This window comes from Megalobrama amblycephala, linkage group LG12 (genome assembly GCF_018812025.1).
Source record: "Megalobrama amblycephala isolate DHTTF-2021 linkage group LG12, ASM1881202v1, whole genome shotgun sequence".
In the NCBI taxonomy this organism is placed as follows: domain Eukaryota; kingdom Metazoa; phylum Chordata; class Actinopteri; order Cypriniformes; family Xenocyprididae; genus Megalobrama; species Megalobrama amblycephala.
Genome location: NC_063055.1, coordinates 24,819,472 through 24,837,365, shown reverse-complemented (window position 1 = coordinate 24,837,365; position 17,894 = coordinate 24,819,472). Strand labels below are relative to the sequence as shown.

The window sequence follows — 17,894 nt, the reverse complement described above, 5'->3', positions numbered from 1 at the left end:
CAATCTAAAGAAAAATTGTTTCAGAGCTGGAGCAAGTTGATACATTTTGATATACACTACCATTCAAAAAGAAAATAAAAAGATTAATATTTATTATTATTTAATATAATATAATTACAATAAATAAAAAAACTGTCTTCTATCTTAATATATTTTCAAGTTTTTTTTTTTCTCCTGCGATGTCAAAACTTAATTTTCAGCATCCTTACTATAGTCTTAAGTGTCACATAATCTTTCAGAAATAATTCTAATATGTTGATTTGGTGCTCAAGAAACATTTCTTATAATTATCAATGTTGAAAATGGTTGTGTTGCTTAAAGGTGCCCTAGATTCAAAAATTGAATCGGCATAGTTAAAATAACAAGAGTTCAGTACATGGAAAAGACATACACTGAGTTTCAAACTCCATTGTTTCCTCCTCCTTATATAAATCTCATTTGTTTAAAAGACCTCCAAAGAACAGGCGAATCTCAACATAACACCGACTGTTACGTAACAGTCGGGCTCATTAATATGTATGACCCCAATATTTGCATATGCCAGCCCATGTTCCCAACATTATGAAAGGCATTAGACAAGGGCAGAACGTCTGGATGTGCACAGCTGAATCAGCAGACTAGGTAAACAAGCAAGGACAAAAGCGAAAAATGGCAGATGGAGCAATAATAACTGACATGATCCATGATATCATGATATTTTTAGTGATATTTGTAAATTGTCTTTCTAAATGTTTCGTTAGCATGTTGCTAATGTACTGTTAAATGAGGTTAAAGTTACCATCGTTTCTTACTGTATTCACGGAGACAAGAGCCGTCGCTATTTTCATTTTTAAACACTTGCAGTCAGTATAATTCATAAACACAATCATCTCTCTCCAACAGTGTGTAATTTAGCTTTAGCCATGGAGCATCGCCTCAAACTCATTCAGAATCAAATGTAAACATCAAAATAAACACTGTACTTACGCGATTAGACATGCTGCATGACGAACACTTTGTAAAGATCCATTTTGAGGGTTATGTTAGCTGTTTGAACTTTTTTTATGTTGTTTAAGGCAAGCACGAGCTCCGTGGGCGTGGAGCACGGAATTAAAGGGCCACACACCCTGAATCGGCTCATTTCTAATTATGCCCCAAAATAGATTGAAAAAATGAATTTAAAAAAATCTATGGGGTATTTTGAGCTGAAACTTCACAGACACATTCAGGGGACACCTTAGACTTATATTACATCTTTTAAAAAAAAGTTCTAGGGCACCTTTTAATATTTTTGTTCAATGAATAGAAATAAATTCATCTTTACACTGTAAAAAAAATAATTGTTGGTTTAACTTAAAAAAGAAATTCATCCTTGCTGAATATTGAATATTGAAAGTATTAATTTAAAAAAAAAATCTTATTGACCACAAACTGTTGAGTGGTTGTGTACATTTACAGTGTATTCACAAATGATCTATCTTGTGAAAAAGACCAGGAATGTACAGTCAAACCAAAAATTATTCATTTTTGATATATTTTTACTAGTGGATGCAGGACACTACAGTTCATTTATGTAATTGAGGATAGCAAAATAAAGTAAACTGTGACATACTATACCCAAAAATTCTTCATACAGTCGACTGCCAGTAAAATTGATAAAAATTTGGAACCAAAATTATTCAGACACTTTGACGTGACCATGTTTTGCTTAAGTGTTATCTGACATCATTTTTTTCCCACACAGATTAACTCTGAGATCTTGTCATATTTTATTACCATTTTTTTTTAAACTATAGTGAATAATCTGTATTAATGAATGAAATGTTCAAGGTGTCTGTATAAATTTGTTTGCCTGTATATCACAAAAGAAAATGGGGCCAATATTGATTTCATGACTTTAAATAGGCTCTTGTGCACAGAAGCATATCAGCAGATAGTTGATATGTAACTGTGTAATACAAGCATGTACCTGCTGTTTGCCCTTCAGGAACTTTTGAAGAGGACCCCTAAGAAGCATTCAGATTACCCTGCAGTAGAAGAGGCCCTGCAGGCCATGAAAGCTGTGTGCTGCAACATCAACGAGACCAAGCGACAGATGGAGAAACTAGAGGCTCTTGAGATATTACAGTCACACATAGAGGGCTGGGAGGTGAGTTAGAGATATATTTTGTAATTGTCATAGATGGTGCGTTTTTGTTTTTTGACTGTTTCCTGGTTGATGGTTTAAAGGAACAGACCAGCACCAGTTGTTTGTAACTTAATGTTTCTTAAAAACGTCTTTATTTGGGGAAGTTCCTCTGTAAGAATTTCTAACTGTATCCTCGAAGGAATCACTGATGTGGACATGATCAGTGTCGCCTTGTGTCTGCTGATGACATTTTCTTAGGACATATCAGAAGCAGGAAGAGGAAGTCTTAACACAAAGGCCCGTTACCATGGAGATCCTTTAGTTTTGTGTAACATGCAACAGTGTGCCACCAGACCACAAACTCACTTTCGCCTCTTCTCTTTCTTTCTCTTAAGCACTTCTTTGCTCGTCTTTCTTTGCTCGTCTCTCCCCGCCTCCTTTTCTTCATCATCTTCTCTATACCATAGTTACTTTGTCTTCATCCTCTCTTTCTCTCACTCTTTGTACCCTGTCCATTAACCTTCTTTATTGATTTATCTGATGCAGCACTGAGTGGTTGGACAAAGTGGGGCATTTTCTATAGCCAACAGTGAGCCCTAAGTGTGCTTAGATGGTTAAAATTTTCACAATTTAGTGCATACAGTGCATTCTTTCTCCTGTTGTGTTATTTTCCAGTCCCATCATGCCTCTGTGACCACTTAAGATCCCTGCAAAGCATAACAGGCTGAGGATTATTTCAACATATTTTGAAATTTGTTTGTAGGAATAGTCTGTCCATAAAAATTAAAATTGTCATAATTTACTCAACCTCATGTCGTTCCAAATTCATTTTACTTTCTTTCTTCTGTGGAACACAAAATAAAAAATGGTAAAGAATGGTTTGGACACCATTTAAAATATAATAATATAATTAATATGGCCTGTCGAACTACAAAATGACAAGAAATTAATACAACAAAATACAAAACAACACAAAAGTTCCATAAAAGTTTCATAATACTTGATACTTATGAAATCTTGGATTATAGGGCAGAAGTGATATGGGCCAATTGTATTAAATTTTTATGGTGCATTTTTTTTTTTTTTTTTTTTTTCATAATGAAACTTGATCTCCATTTACTTTCATTTACTTTCAAGTGCTTTTTTTTAACACTTTTACTTTCGTGTTTCACAGAAGTAAGTAACATGAGTTTGGAATGACATGATGAGGGCAAGTATTGAAATTAAAATTATGACAGAATTTTTCCTTCAAGGTTTCAATGCTTCTGACATCATGTGTAGATAAGGTGAGGTGAAATACAGCCTGCTTTTTAAGCTCTAATTTTATATTGCGTTAAATGTATAGAGCGTTTCAGGATGTGGGGTCTGGTTTAAAAGCAAATGCATTAAGTTTCCATTTAGACCAGAGTGTTTCACCTTTATAGGTAAATAGTGCAGAACAAGCGGGAAGCAGATTTCAATCTCTCTAATTGACCCGTCTGGGCGCACCATTGATTAAGCAGAGAAAATGGAGTCTGGTTATCAAACACACTCACACACGCCCACACCTGCCAAGCATAGAAAATCACATCCTGTACAGAGTCAGCACGGACTGCGGCATCAGAGTGGAATCAATTTTTAATGGTCCTGGATATTGAACAGGACACAGTATGTGCTACCAAAACCTGTCTGCCTACCTCCGTCCCCTTAAAGAGAGAGGGGTCGCTGCTTTTTATTTGTTTTGGGTTTTTTTTGCATTTAATCAGATAGGAAGCAAAGTGGGAGTGAGGAGAGGCTGCTCTTAACTGAGACCGAGATGGAAGGCCATGATAAATGACCAGACACTTTCACTGTTAATAAAACACAGGGAAATGTCCACCTGTTGAAAGAACGATGGCAGCGTTTTCGTGGTTTTTTTTTCTGCCGCTTTTTGTTCCGCTACATGAACATGAGCAACTGATCAGCTAAACATGACTAAAACTTTTATAGTGGAATGCCTCAGCAGAAAATCTTACACTGGCATGTGTAAAGATGTTTTTATTTTTTCTTCCCCAGGGGACAAACTTGACTGATATTTGCACGGAACTGCTGCTCCAAGGTAACCTGTTGAAGATATCAGCTGGAAACATCCAGGAACGAGTCTTCTTTCTGTTTGACAACCTCTTAGTCTACTGCAAGAGGAAGTCCCGGTAAGGCCTTTGAGATGCTTTTGAGTTCTCAGTCAGGCTAGCCTCTAATATTGTTAAAGGTGCACTATGCAAGATTTTCTGTCTGCTAGAGGTCGTTAGAGGCCTATTCAAAACAAAGGCGTAGCTTGATGATGCCAAGTTTGAGCGTGGAATCTTGGGACATGTGGTCTTCACCTCACAGCCTGTGGAAAATAATCGGAATAGGACTCAGGAAGAAATCATGTTCATGGATGCGATTATTAACGTTACTGTAGTATGAAGCAGAGCAGGACCGAGTGTTCCGCAAGCAGCGGAACGTTTATTATGTCACAGTCGCCGGCGCCGCTTCTGATTTTCCTGTCATGAGTGTGAGGTAACGCAGCTCTGTTTATCATATTAGATACATTTGAGTGTGTTAAATGATTTTATAATGTTACTCTGTGCGTTCTCTCTGCGGATGCTGTGAGACACTTGTTGCACACTGCAGTAAGCTAGATCGATTTTAGAATATCATATTAAATGCTGGATGGCTTGTGTTGATAAATGGCATGTATTACTGTTACTAAAAAATAAAGCTGCATCTGATTATGCTATGTTAGCTGCTTCACAAAATAGTGTTTTTCTCGGAGGCATGATAAAGTATGGTACTCACAAAAAATCAAGAAAATTAGATTTAAACAATAAGACTCAACGTGTTGAGCTATATAACGACAATTCGTTTTCTGTCAATAAATATATCAAAACAGATGTTGTCTATTAAAACGTGTAATATATAAAAGCGTCTTTGGTGTTTCCATGGTTTCTACAAAATAAAACCGGAAACCGAGGGTAACGCGGGTATGACGCAATTGACAGGCGACTCCTCACACGCCCCGGAGCCTTGGTTAAAATTAAACATTTTCTCACGATTTACAAATTGTTGCAAACATTTGGGATATTTTAAGTACTCAAGTGAACAAAATAGATAACACTGGCCTAGTGGTTTTTGAATATTTTACTGCAAAATTCTTACATATTGCACCTTTAACCCAATTACATAAACAATGTATTGTTATGTTTTACGGTTAAACACTTGTCAAAACCATTAGATATATATGTAGAAACTAAATAATACTCATCTAATTTTTTCACTCTTTAAACATCCAGAGTGTCTGGGAAGAAATCCACCAAAAGGACGAAATCCATCAATGGGCCGCAGTATGTGTTCAGAGGCCGCATCAACACGGAGGTCATGGAGGTCGAGAATGTGGAAGACGGAACTGGTAGGTTTTAGTTTGTTAGTGCTAATTAGTTTAATTAAAATGACATTATTTTACCTAGTTTTTATGTGTGGTATGTATTTTTGTGCTGCTTGTACCCCTTTTCCACCAAGGCAGTTTGAGTGCTGGTTCGGAGCCAGAGCCTAGTTTCAAATCAGCTCTTTGTCTTTCGACCACAAAGCACCAGCTCCGAACCAATAAAAGTGGTTCGTAAGAAGCACCAAAACATTGCTGGGCTAGAAGTAAGAACCGCTTGCGTCAGGGGCTGGGGGCGGGGTTACTGTGACCAACAAGAAACTTGTGACCGCCATTTATGAAATAGCAGCTAATCGAGCTAATAGCAGCTCGATTGTAATCTCCGTCTATATTCAAATTACGGCGAGTCGTGTTTGGATGCCGATGTAGGTTCGCAGGGAGCGTTTGTAGAGCGTACGACTCCTTGTACTTTTGGATCGTTCTCGCGGAGCTTTGATGTCATGCGCCGATCGCTTTGCGAGAGACCGATGCATCTCAAACGAGCCTGGTGTGTTTGTGTTTGGCGCTGCAGCGCTAGCTTTGCTGTGAAATATGAGACGTATACAGTGACGTAAAACCTGGCTCTGTACTGGCTCTCTAGCCTGTGGAAAGGCAAACTGGTTCTTAGAAGGCTCGTCAGTTGAACCAACTCCGAACTGGCACTAGCACTAGCTCTGAACTAGCACCCGGTTCGTGCTGGTGGAAAGGGGGTATTGGAGTATTAAGTCGTTAGCTTAGCAAAATGCTAACGTCAAAATTCAAATATTTAAAAAGTCAAGTCTCCTGTGCAGCTCAATAGTTTTTGAAACTACTGTTTGTGTCCTGTCATACAAATATTTACGCTAACATTTTTGAGTTGGTAAGATGTTTTTGAATGAATTCTCTCACCAAGGCTGCATTTATTTGATAAAAAAATAATAATAATACAGTAACTACTTTCTGTTTTTATATTATTATGTAATTCCTGTGACGTCAAAGCTGAATGTCTTCAGTGTCACATGATCCTTCAGAAATCATTCTAATATGCTGATTTGCTAGACTGGGTAAACCCAGCCTGATCTGCCGGCGATTTGATTTCGCCCGGCAACTCAGTCTGGAAACCCGTACATTCATTTCTGCTGCATCTGTTACACTTTTGCAGGAACCAATCACAGACTGGCTTATCCACCTTGCTCGCTATTGGCTGGTACAGAGCTCTTTCTATGGCTCTGGGCGGGTATAACACGATGACGTCTCTCGCACAACAGTCAATCCAGTTCCTTTTAACCTCTCAACGATGCTAAATGACTTTATTTTAGCAAACAAATCGCTCGACTGGGCGTAAATACCACTCGCTTTCATGTTTTTTTTTTTTGCACAACCTGCAAAAATCGCTCGATGCCATTGCTGCTTCTGGAAACCGCTGATCAATGCTACAAACCAATACAAACTATAAACCTGTCTGGAGTTTTCGCATCGCTCTGAAAAAGTACGTCACCCAGATCGTTGATCTGATTGGTTGAAGGACTATCCAATTGCGTGAATAATGCTCGTTGATCACACCTCTTGTGCAGTAGGAAATACATAGCAAACTCCCCAGACCAATGTTCAATTTTAAATTGAGCTTGGTCTGGTGATAGCCAGACAACTGATTTGCCTCTCAAGAAACATTTCTTATAATTATCAATGATGAAAAACAAGTTGTGCTGCTTAATATTTTTTTGGAAACAGTGATACTGAGTAGCAAGTTCAAATGAACCATTTCTATTTGAAATAGAAATCTTTTGTAAATCTTTTTGTCAGTCTTTAATTTGTCATCAATTTAATGCATCCTTGATAAATAATAGTATTCATTTCTGTCAAAAAAACAAACAAACTTTTCAACACTAGTGTACAAAGCAACTTTTTCATGGGATGTGTTGGGGAATTTCCTGTGTGATATCCTTGTTTGTTCCATCTGATCACCATGTGATGCTTATGAACATCACAACACAAGCAACAAACAAAACCACTTAAAGGGAACTTTAGCTTGTGCAGTATAAATAAGTGCCACTGTGGCCTGAAGATAAGATCACGCAAGGCTTCTTAGAATTGAGCGCTTCACATTTAGCGCCTCCGCTGAGCTGGCCGCCAAGGGGGCCTCGTCAAAGGTGCCGTTCAGCTGTCGGGCCGAGCATGAAATGTAACTCTCAGGGGAAGTAACGGCTGCTCTTCTCACCTTTTGCTCTTAGTCTTTCACCACACCTTAAGCAGCAGGGTGGAAGTGCAACTTCTCTCTCTTTTTCTCGGAGCCACAAAGAAAAACATCCTTTCTGAAAAACAAGACATAGGGTAACAGTACCAGCCTAAACCACACATATCATCAGTTGATACGGCCAATGTGAGACGTCTTTTGTGTTTCAGTCCTCTAAGTGTCATGTTTATCATGTCACATGATGCTCCACATCTGTGTAAATGTGTCATTTAGCTGATGTGTTTTGCCTTATTGGATAAGGTTACAGATAAAATGATTCACATGTTGCGTGTGGGTGTCGATTGAAGATAATGGGTTTGAAATTCAGATATTGGGCTATTTGCAGTTTTATGTTTATAGTGATGTTTCATAGGAAGATTTCAAGGCAGTGTAGTGATGAATACTGATTGGAAGTGGTGGGTGTTATTATGACCAAAATCCTATATAACGCTATGAGTAATTTTATATTCCAGTCAATATTTTTACTGGAAATTCACCTAAAAATTATTTTATAAAATATACTTTTATTTTAAAATTTTATAATGCATTATTTACATTTTATATACCATTTTTATGTGAATTTCCAGCAAAAAATATTGAACTAAATAAATAAAGTAAATACCTACAAACATACATAAAATAAAATCTTAAATATCCACAACCCAGTCTTGGAAAAGTGGCAGGAAAAATAATTTTTTAGTGATCCATATTAGATATTTTACATATTATCTTTTTAATTGGAACTTGATCGATGTAAACCAAAAATTATGATTATTTATAACAAATGATTGACATTAAAAGCCTGACATAAGCAGCTCCACATTATGTTACTCTTGAGAGAAAAACAAATGACTCAAAACCGTAAAAGTTTAACACTTACTGTATAGTTCTTATTGAATGAGTCACATTTGAAACCAATATAAAATGGCACATCATTTGCTGCAACCATAAACAACTAATCTCCAATGTAACTTAGGACACGTCCCGCTCTGAATTTTCACATTACTCCATATTACTTAATCGCTCTCACATTTAAAGCATGGCAATTTGATCTGCTTGTTTTGACTGCGCTGGTGTTTTAATTGGAAAACAATCAGATAATGCTTAGGTGGTGTTTATTACTGAGCCAGACTTATGTGCCAAATACGATTACTCATAAATTCTCTACAGTTTTATATGAGCTAAAAGCCTTTGTCAAATCCTCTCAGTGCTCTGAAATCTATTTATACTACCTCAACATTAACCACTGCTCATTACCTATTCCATACCTCATTCATTTCTCCATATAATTCACCTGCTGTCAAATCTGGGTTAAAATTGGACTATGAGTAACCGTCCGAACCCCTCACTCATACACATGCTCTCTGTCAGGATTTGATTTAATGGCGGGAGAGATGCCGAAATGCATCTTTAACGATTCCTCACTCTAATGGCATAGTTTAACCTTTTTACATTATTAATGCTTCTAGATTGTTCAAGAAAATCTTATTATCTGTGTCAGCATTAGTGTTTGAGTCAAGTAACTCATTTAGTAATGGTAAAAGGGAAACTTTTTAACCTTGGTAATAGGCTGACAAAATTATATCTTACCGAAAAAAAGGTTAATTTGAAGGCGTAAATGATTTTGATAGATGATCTGCTTTATTAGATCTCAGTGAACAGCTTTTAACAGTAAAGCTTTTTGTACTTGTTTGTGAAAGAGAAAAAAGTGTGTGCTATATAACTTCTGCATATATAGCTGTGTTGCATATAATGCTTGTGTGATTTAGTTGTTGATTTTTGTTGTTTTTCATGTTTATGTTTTTCATTGTCTTTCTAGCGGACTATCACAGTAACAACTACACGGTGACCAATGGCTGGAAGATTCACAACACGGCCAAAAACAAGTGGTTTGTGTGCATGGCCAAGAACGCTGAGGAAAAGCAGAAATGGCTAGACGCCATTTTAAAGGAACGTGAACAGAGAGAGAGTGAGTACATTTACTCTGGCTTGTCATTGTATAGTATGCAACATAAAATCCTGAAATGACACCAGTTAAATGTGAAAATGCATTGTGTACTTTGTGTGTTTCTGTGCATTAAAGGGATAGTTCACCCAAAAATTAATATTCTGTCATCATTTACTCACCCTCTAATTGTTCCAAACCTGTATGAATTTCTTTCTTCTGCTGAGCACAAAAGAAGATATTTAGAAGAATCAAACAGTTGATGGGCTTACGTAGTATTTTTGTTTCTATACTATGGAAGTCAAAGGGGCCCATCATCTGTTTGGTTACTGACACTCTTCAAAATATCTTCTTTTGTGTTCAGCAGAAGAAAGAAATTCATACAGGTTTGGAACAACTTCAGCATGAGTAAATGATGACAGAGTGTTTGGGTGAACTATCCCTTTAAATTGGTCCCTTTATTTTATTTTTTCAGTTTTTTTTTTTTTTTTATATTGTTAGTACTCAAAATTGAATCAAATCAATCAAAGCAAATTTCAGATACATGATGCAACTGCAGTAGTTATTGTCAAAGCACCTCCTACACTCAAAAAAATAACTTGTTGGTCTAACTTAACTCAATTATGACACCTATTTCCACACATTTGAACTGATTTATTTGAACTTAAGCTAGGTTAATTGTACTGATGAGTAAAAAATCATCCTAATTGAATGAGATCACACCAGTTTCATTTGACGTATTCTGTGAATGTTTCCTGAACATAATTCACTCTTGTTGATCTAACCAGTGCTATTGCAATTCAGACTGGTGCCCTTGTGCAGAGTTGCTCAAGTTTTCTGCGAAACACTTGTAAAATGCAAGTAATGATCAGGTAAAGAACTTCTCATCACTGGCTTTAGCACAGTTAAAGCTTGTTGAGAACAACATAGATTTATTTCACGTAGCCACCCATAGCCTAACCACAAGGTCTACACTTCAGCATAATGGTAACCTCAAAAAAATCGACATAACATAAACTATTTTAAATGTCAATTATAACTGAACATCAAACTTTAAAAGGTATTTCCCTTTCCTAAAAAACACATTAAACAGCACTTAATTTAAACATTTACTGTCCCAATCTATCCCTACGCAAAGCATGTTGGGAACTAGAAATCCACTGCCCAGTTTCAATCAATGCAACATAAATGATTTGTGTAGTCCCAACACAAATGCATAATTTAACATAATACAATTGAGTGCAAATGCCAATTAAGTAAAAAAACTAAAGATTTGTGTTGGTTCAGCTTATTTTATTTAAATAAACTGAGCAAGCAGCTAGAATCATTTTTTTTTTTTTGAGTGTAATGAATACGAACAAACCATTTTCACAGTGCTTTGTATTTTAGCATCCTGCAATTTGTTGTTCCTAGTATGTTTTTATGTGGATTTTTTCTTTTGTTCTGTTGCGATATGGAACACCTGTCCTCTGCTGGACACCTGTTCTTGTTATCTCTTCTTTTGAGGCCTGTGTGATGTTTTACTACAGGGTTGTTCTGATTGTTAGGTCACATGATCATAGCAGTAAAACCTCAAATATACCGCAGAGCCTATTCTGATCACGGCTCTTATGTTTCAGCGTGAAGTATTAGTCTGTAGGATCAGCTTACCAGTGTCCAAGGCAAAGTCCTCAGCCAAAGTATTGTAATGCGGTGCGAGTTGGCGGTAGAGCGAGATGTCACTTTTATGCTGCGATGCCAAATGAAAGCAGAAGTTTTATGGTGCGTATCGGGTTTCCAACGTTTGAAATCGGAGCTCATTCCAACAGGTGCCACATCAGTCACACCTCTCTGACCGTCCGAGTCTTCAGCCAGCGCCCCCTCGTTTCTCTCTATACAGTACAACTGAAATGCGTCATTGAATTACACATTTCGATTAATACGTGGTTTGACATGCAAAAGTGCCTCTGATTCAGAAATATTCTATTCATCTGGAGTCCAAGAACAGAAAAATATTTTTCTCAAGTAGCCAAAAGCATACTTGTATAGTCAATAAAGCAATGGATACCTTTAAATAATAATTTAAATAATTAACTAATAATGTTTTAATAATTATTAATCATTTTAAATAAATGTATTTTCATTTATAAAAACTAAATTAAAATTTTAAGCTCAAAAACATTCTTTGATGTTATGCTTACATTCATCCATTTTGGTGTGCACTTATTGAAATCCGTTCAGACTGAGGAAAGAAACGGGAAGATTTGTTTTTTTTGAATGTTTGCTCATTTCTAAAATTGCCATTCAGCATCAGACGTTCAGATGCCAAGGTGGAAATTACGCTTCAGCAGGGTCATTTTCGAGGAGGCATTTTAATGATGTGTTGCCTCTTTGCCGAGACTTGATTGAATTGGAGCCTCATACAGCTGCCACGAACACCTCCTCAAAAAACTCTTTGTGAGCGAGAGCTGCAGCTGCCGGTGGCTTCCCTCTCTCTGGGGTCTCAGACACAGTAAAGAGCTCTGAATGAGAGCCATGCCAGCTGCCGCCACATCTGAGCACGCCCCGCCTCCTGCATCAGCTGCAATCCCATTGATACTCTCTTTAACATCACCTTTTGTTTAAATGTATGGTAAAAATGTTTGACTGAAGGGTTGTTTTAAGTTGGTCTTTGCATTAGGCAACAAACTAAATTTTTTTTTAAATTTTTTAGGCAACCTACTTTGTGTGAAGCTCTTATTTTCGTTGCAGCCTGACTCTGGCTGCACGGCTAATATGAACGAGGCTGTTTTCACCGATGGCCGAGCTGCTTTGCACTATTGCACAGTTTTTAGCATGCTGTGTTGTTCTTTTCAGGTCTTTTCAGGAAACTGCAAACTCTCTGATAGAGGTCTTTCTCTGCATCTATAGCTGCATCTGTTCTCACCTTAGTAACCACATCATGTTACAACAGCATTATTTGGTGTGACCTGCAATGTGTAATGTGCAATAAGCCTTTCTTTTATCTCACTCATTTCATGTTGCAGTATTTTTGCGTATAGCGTGTGGCTTTTGTCGAATGCTCATCCTCCCCTCCACCCACCAAAATACCTCAGTAGCAAAATGCATGTGCACATGTGAACACGCAAATCTTGTAATAAAATCAGTTAAACCAGTGTTTCCTCTCATTCTCACCTAAACATTAACTGACACGGCAACACCCACACTGATTTAGTGTAACAGCTAGTAAGTAACGCTTACGAAATACACTATAATTATACAGTAGAACAGTATAAAATTTTCTTTTACATTCAGACCAGTCTAGTTCCTCCCTCACCTTTAATATCAGTGATTTTGCTATTAAAAATTTTTTAAGACCTCTTATGTCAAATAAGACCTATATGCACAGACTTGAAGATTTTTTAAAATGTTTGATTTTCTACAAATATTTGTGCACATCTGACTTTGGTTACAGATGCAGCTGACCTAAGGAAAAAATAAATAAATTGTAATATAATATATTTTTCCATTCTTAAATCCATTCTTATTTTTTAAATTAAAGGATTAGTTCACTTTGAAATGAAAATTACCCCAAACTTTACTCAACCTCAAGCCATCCTAGGTTATATGACACAATCAGAGTTACATTAATAAATATCCTGATATCCTGATCCAATCTTTATAATGGCAGTGAACGGGACCAACGAGTATGAAGCTCAAGAAAGTGCATCCATCCATTATAAAAGTACTCCACACGGCTCCAGGGGTTAATAAAGGCCTTCTGAAGTGAAGCAATGTATTTGTGTAAAGGTGCCCTAGAATCAAAAATTGAATTTACCTTGGCATAGTTGAGTAACAAGAGTTCAGTACATGGAAATGACATACAGTGAGTCTCAAACTCCATTGTTTCCTCCTTCTTATATAAATCTCATTTGTTTAAAAGACCTCCGAAGAACAGGCGAATCTCAACATAACACAGACTGTTACGTAACAGTCGGGGTGTACGCCCCCAATATTTGCATATGCCAGCCCATGATCGAGGCATTACACAAGAGCAGCCAGTATTAAAGTCTGGATCTGTGCACAGCTGAATCATCAGACTAGGTAAGCAAGCAAGAACAACAGCGAAAAATGGCAGATGGAGCAATAATAACTGACATGATCCATGATATCATGATATTTTTAGTGATATTTGTAAATTGTCTTTCTAAATGTTTCGTTAACATGTTGCTAATGTACTGTTAAATGTGGTTAAAGTTATCATCGTTTCTTACTGTATTCACGGAGACAAGAGTCGTCGCTATTTTCATTTTGCAGTCTGTATAATGCATAAACACAACTTCATTCTTTATAAATCTCTCCAACAGTGTGTGATGTTAGCTTTAGCCACAGAGCACCATCAAACTCATTCAGAATCAAATGTAAACATCCAAATAAATACCATACTTACGCGATTAGACATGTTGCATGACGAACACTTTAGTAAAGATCCATTTTGAGGGTTATATTAGCTGTGTGAACTTTGTTTATGCAATGATAAAGTCGAGAGCTCTGGGGGGGCGGAGAGTGCGAGCAATTAAAGGGCCACACACCCTGAATCTGCACATTTCTAATTATGCCCCAAAATAGGCAGTTAAAAAAATGAATTAAAAAAAAATATATGGGGTATTTTGAGCTGAAACTTCACAGACACATTCAGGGGACACCTTAGACTTATATTACATCTTGTAAAAAAACGTTTGATGGCACCTGTAAGAAAAATATTTATATTTAACAAGTTATAAAGTAAAATATCTAGCTTCTGCCAGACCTCCTTCCGTATTCAACTTATGAAGAAAGTGTAACGCCTCTTGCAGTTTAAAACGCTTACGCCACGTCCTACACTTGTTGATTATGTAAGGCAGTCTGGCGGAAGCTAGATATTTTACTTTATAACTTGTTCAATATGGATATTTTTCTTACACGAATGCATTACTTCACTTCAGAAGGCATTTATTAACCCCCTGGAGCTGTGTGGAGTACTTTTATAATGGATGGATGCACTTTCTTGAGCTTCAAACACGTTGGCCCTGTTCACTGCCATTATAAAACTTGGATGCGTCAGGATATTTATTAATATAATTTTGATTGTGTTCATCAGAAAGAAGGTGGTCATATACACCTAGGATGGCTTGAGGGTGAGTAATGCTTGGGGTAATTTTCATTTCAAAGTGAACTAATCCTTTAATTTATTGAATTGAATGTGACAATTTACATTTAGAATGATTTTGCAAAAAATAGTTATACAATTAAACAATTTGGTTGGTTTTCATAAATAAGACCCATTGATGTTATTATTTTTTGTATATATATAATACTTACAAAAAAATATATAGTTCAATAGACAGTTAAATAATATAGTTTAACAATTTGCTTGTTTCATATCTTAAATGTTTTTTTTTTTTTAATTATTATTAATTATTATTGTTAAAATATGTAAAAAAATATTTTTAATCTCAAAAATTTTTTTTTAAATAACACTATGTTTTTGATTTTTCTGCTTTTATTACATGTTCTTGACTCTTTGATCTCATTGGTTGGCAGGTTTGAAGCTCGGGATGGAGCGTGATGCCTACGTCATGATCGCAGAGAAGGGAGAGAAGCTGTACCATATGATGATGACCAAGAGCCGCCACCTCATCAAAGATCGACGCAGGAAACTCACCATTGTACCCAAATGCTTCTTGGGAAAGTAAGTTTTGAGCATTATGTAATGTATTTAAGAGATTCTTGTCCAAACTAATGGGTTCGCCTTATTGACCGGTCAGTTCCCATGCCGGTGATTGGCTCAGTCCGTGCTGAGTGTGACACCTTCCCTCGGCTGCCTTTACACCACCTGACTGTCTCCTGAATATCTTGCAAGTCATCCTAATCCAAGAGGCCCCAGTATGAATGAAAATGCATACGCACACACATACACACTTACTTTGCGCTTGTAAATGCTTTCCCAAGCTCACTGCCAAGCACCCCATTGGACACAGACATTCCCAGCAAAAAAAAAAACCCTTCATTATAGAGAAATCTGCATTCAGTCTCTCTCTCTTTTTCTCTCTGTGTATCTCTCTTCATTTTTTTTTCTCTCTCTCTCTTTTTCTGTCGCTCGCTCACCCAGTCTTTCAACACTATGAATGAACAATGAGTGCTATGTACGCCATTAAACTTCCAAATACAGTGTGTGTGTGTGTTTGGGAGTTGAGAGGAGAGATTCCTCACACCAATTAAAATTCTCTTTTTGCACTGCACTAGTAGATAAGGGGGACAAAACGCTCTCCTGTGGTCCATTTAAAGTGATTATATTGATGCAATCTAGTTTAAAAGGCCGCAAAAATTCACAAGTTCAGATATGAGCCTCATTTTAGCTAAAGTGGTTAATAAATCTGCAGGGCCTTGCTGCTGAGCGGTTTTGGGAATAAATAACTCAAAGTAGTGATGCTGCTAACTTAACTACATTTTTTTTTTTTTTTTTTAGTAGCTCAGGTGCTTTAAAAATAGGTTAGCTTTTACAGTCACAAGCTGTTTTAGCCATTGAGTAACAATATTGCACAACAGAATGCTGGAAAGAAAAAGGAAATAATCAAACACACTCTCCTAAACTGTCCTCTCTCACAAATGGGAATTCCAGTTCTTTTTAGTGAATTTTTATTTGGAGAAAAAGTGGCATTTACCTACAAAAAAGAAGTTCATTGAAACAATAATAAGGTATTTCAAGGTGTCTTAAATGCTGCCGTTCCATTTTTCCAACTCAATTATTGACATTGGAAAGTTTTCCTAGTTTTATTTCATTTAAAATGATCTGTTCAAGTTGTATATAATGAGTCTGATTGAGATTCTCATTGTTTTTTTTTGTCTGATTAATTGCTGCTGATTAAGAAGAGTGTTTCAGTTGATGTTGTACATTGTATATTTTAAACTATTGTCCCTCTTAAATGGATTCAATGTAGTTAGCTGCTTTATGTCAGTATCTTGTAAAGTAGCTGCTTTTTTTTCTTTCAAAAGGCTAGCTTGACTAGTTAAAATACAGTTGAAGTAGCACTTCCGCTGAAGTGGCTTAAAAAGCGAACTGACGCTGGCCTCACAGCCTCAGCTGTGCTGTTGTTCTCCTGTCAACACCTGACTGGATAAATTTCGCACGGCTCCCTCAGAACACAATTATTTGTGCGTTTCAGCCTCGGTGGTCCAGGTGAAAGCAGCTGTGATTGGCTCTGTTGTTCGCTGGCTTGCGCATCCTTCTCAGAATAGAACACAATCCCGCTCCTTCCAAGAACAGCCGAGCAGTTCAGCTGTTAATGTGGACAAACGCTCTGCTACTGTTCAGACTGGCTCTTTCTCTCATCTCTGGATATTTCTTTCTATTGCTTGAACTACTGTTGATTTATTTTTCCCCCATTGTGCTTATGTTGAATCATTTACTTCATAATATGGTGAGATTTTGATACTTACAACATCACAAGTTCTGAAGGACTAGAGAGATTTCGTCTATTCATTTAAACTTACAGCAATGACCTAAAAATTCAAGCTTTATTGGCATGGTAAAAAGCTTTAAATGACCAAAGCATTTAAGGAATGTTTCTGCTTATTTACAACTTAAGCTCTATTGAAAGCATCTGCTTTCTATATTCACAGAAAATCATTTGATCAGTTTGCAAAAACAACTTGCATTTATGAGACTCGTATAATAAAATCACTTGCTATCCTTGTCCATGTTATCCAGTTACTCAACTCATGTTGTGACCATATGACCATGATAAATCCTGTCATTTTTGCATAATACTTGCAAGGATACAAAAAAGGGACAGTTTTGATAAAAGTGAAAGAAAAATCCACCGACAGGAAGTACATTGGTAGTGCCTAAATAACTAGAAGTTCATCCATTCAGAACAGTACTTCAATTTTTTTTTTACAGTTTTTTTTTTTTTTTTTTTTTTGGAAGAATTAATATAAGTGCTTTTACATAAATGCAATCTTCACAATTCTGATTTTATATCCGTAGTCTTTGCATTTCTGGACTTTAAGTACATTTTTGTACATTTGTCTATTTATTTTACAAGCTGAGGGACAAGTCAAAATTATTTTCTGTGGTAATTGAGCTTGTATTTAATATTACTTCAATAAAGATAGCTCATTATATCCTTCTCCGTCACACTCGCACATACAGTACATGCGTAATCGGACAGATATAGATACAAGCATAAGAAAATTCTCACACACATCT

The 17,894-nt window shown here is 36.6% G+C and overlaps 1 protein-coding gene across 1 annotated transcript in view; it reads left to right on the top strand.

The window, feature by feature from the left end:
* The window catches only part of prex1 (phosphatidylinositol-3,4,5-trisphosphate-dependent Rac exchange factor 1), a 92,944-nt gene that overhangs the window by 31,678 nt on the left and 43,372 nt on the right, over window positions 1–17,894 (top strand). Inside the window, exons 6-10 of the mRNA XM_048209920.1 lie at window positions 1,967–2,128; window positions 4,142–4,275; window positions 5,401–5,516; window positions 9,560–9,709; window positions 15,227–15,374. Of these exons, the coding sequence (XP_048065877.1) occupies window positions 1,967–2,128; window positions 4,142–4,275; window positions 5,401–5,516; window positions 9,560–9,709; window positions 15,227–15,374 (710 nt within the window). The remainder of the gene's footprint in view (window positions 1–1,966; window positions 2,129–4,141; window positions 4,276–5,400; window positions 5,517–9,559; window positions 9,710–15,226; window positions 15,375–17,894) is intronic.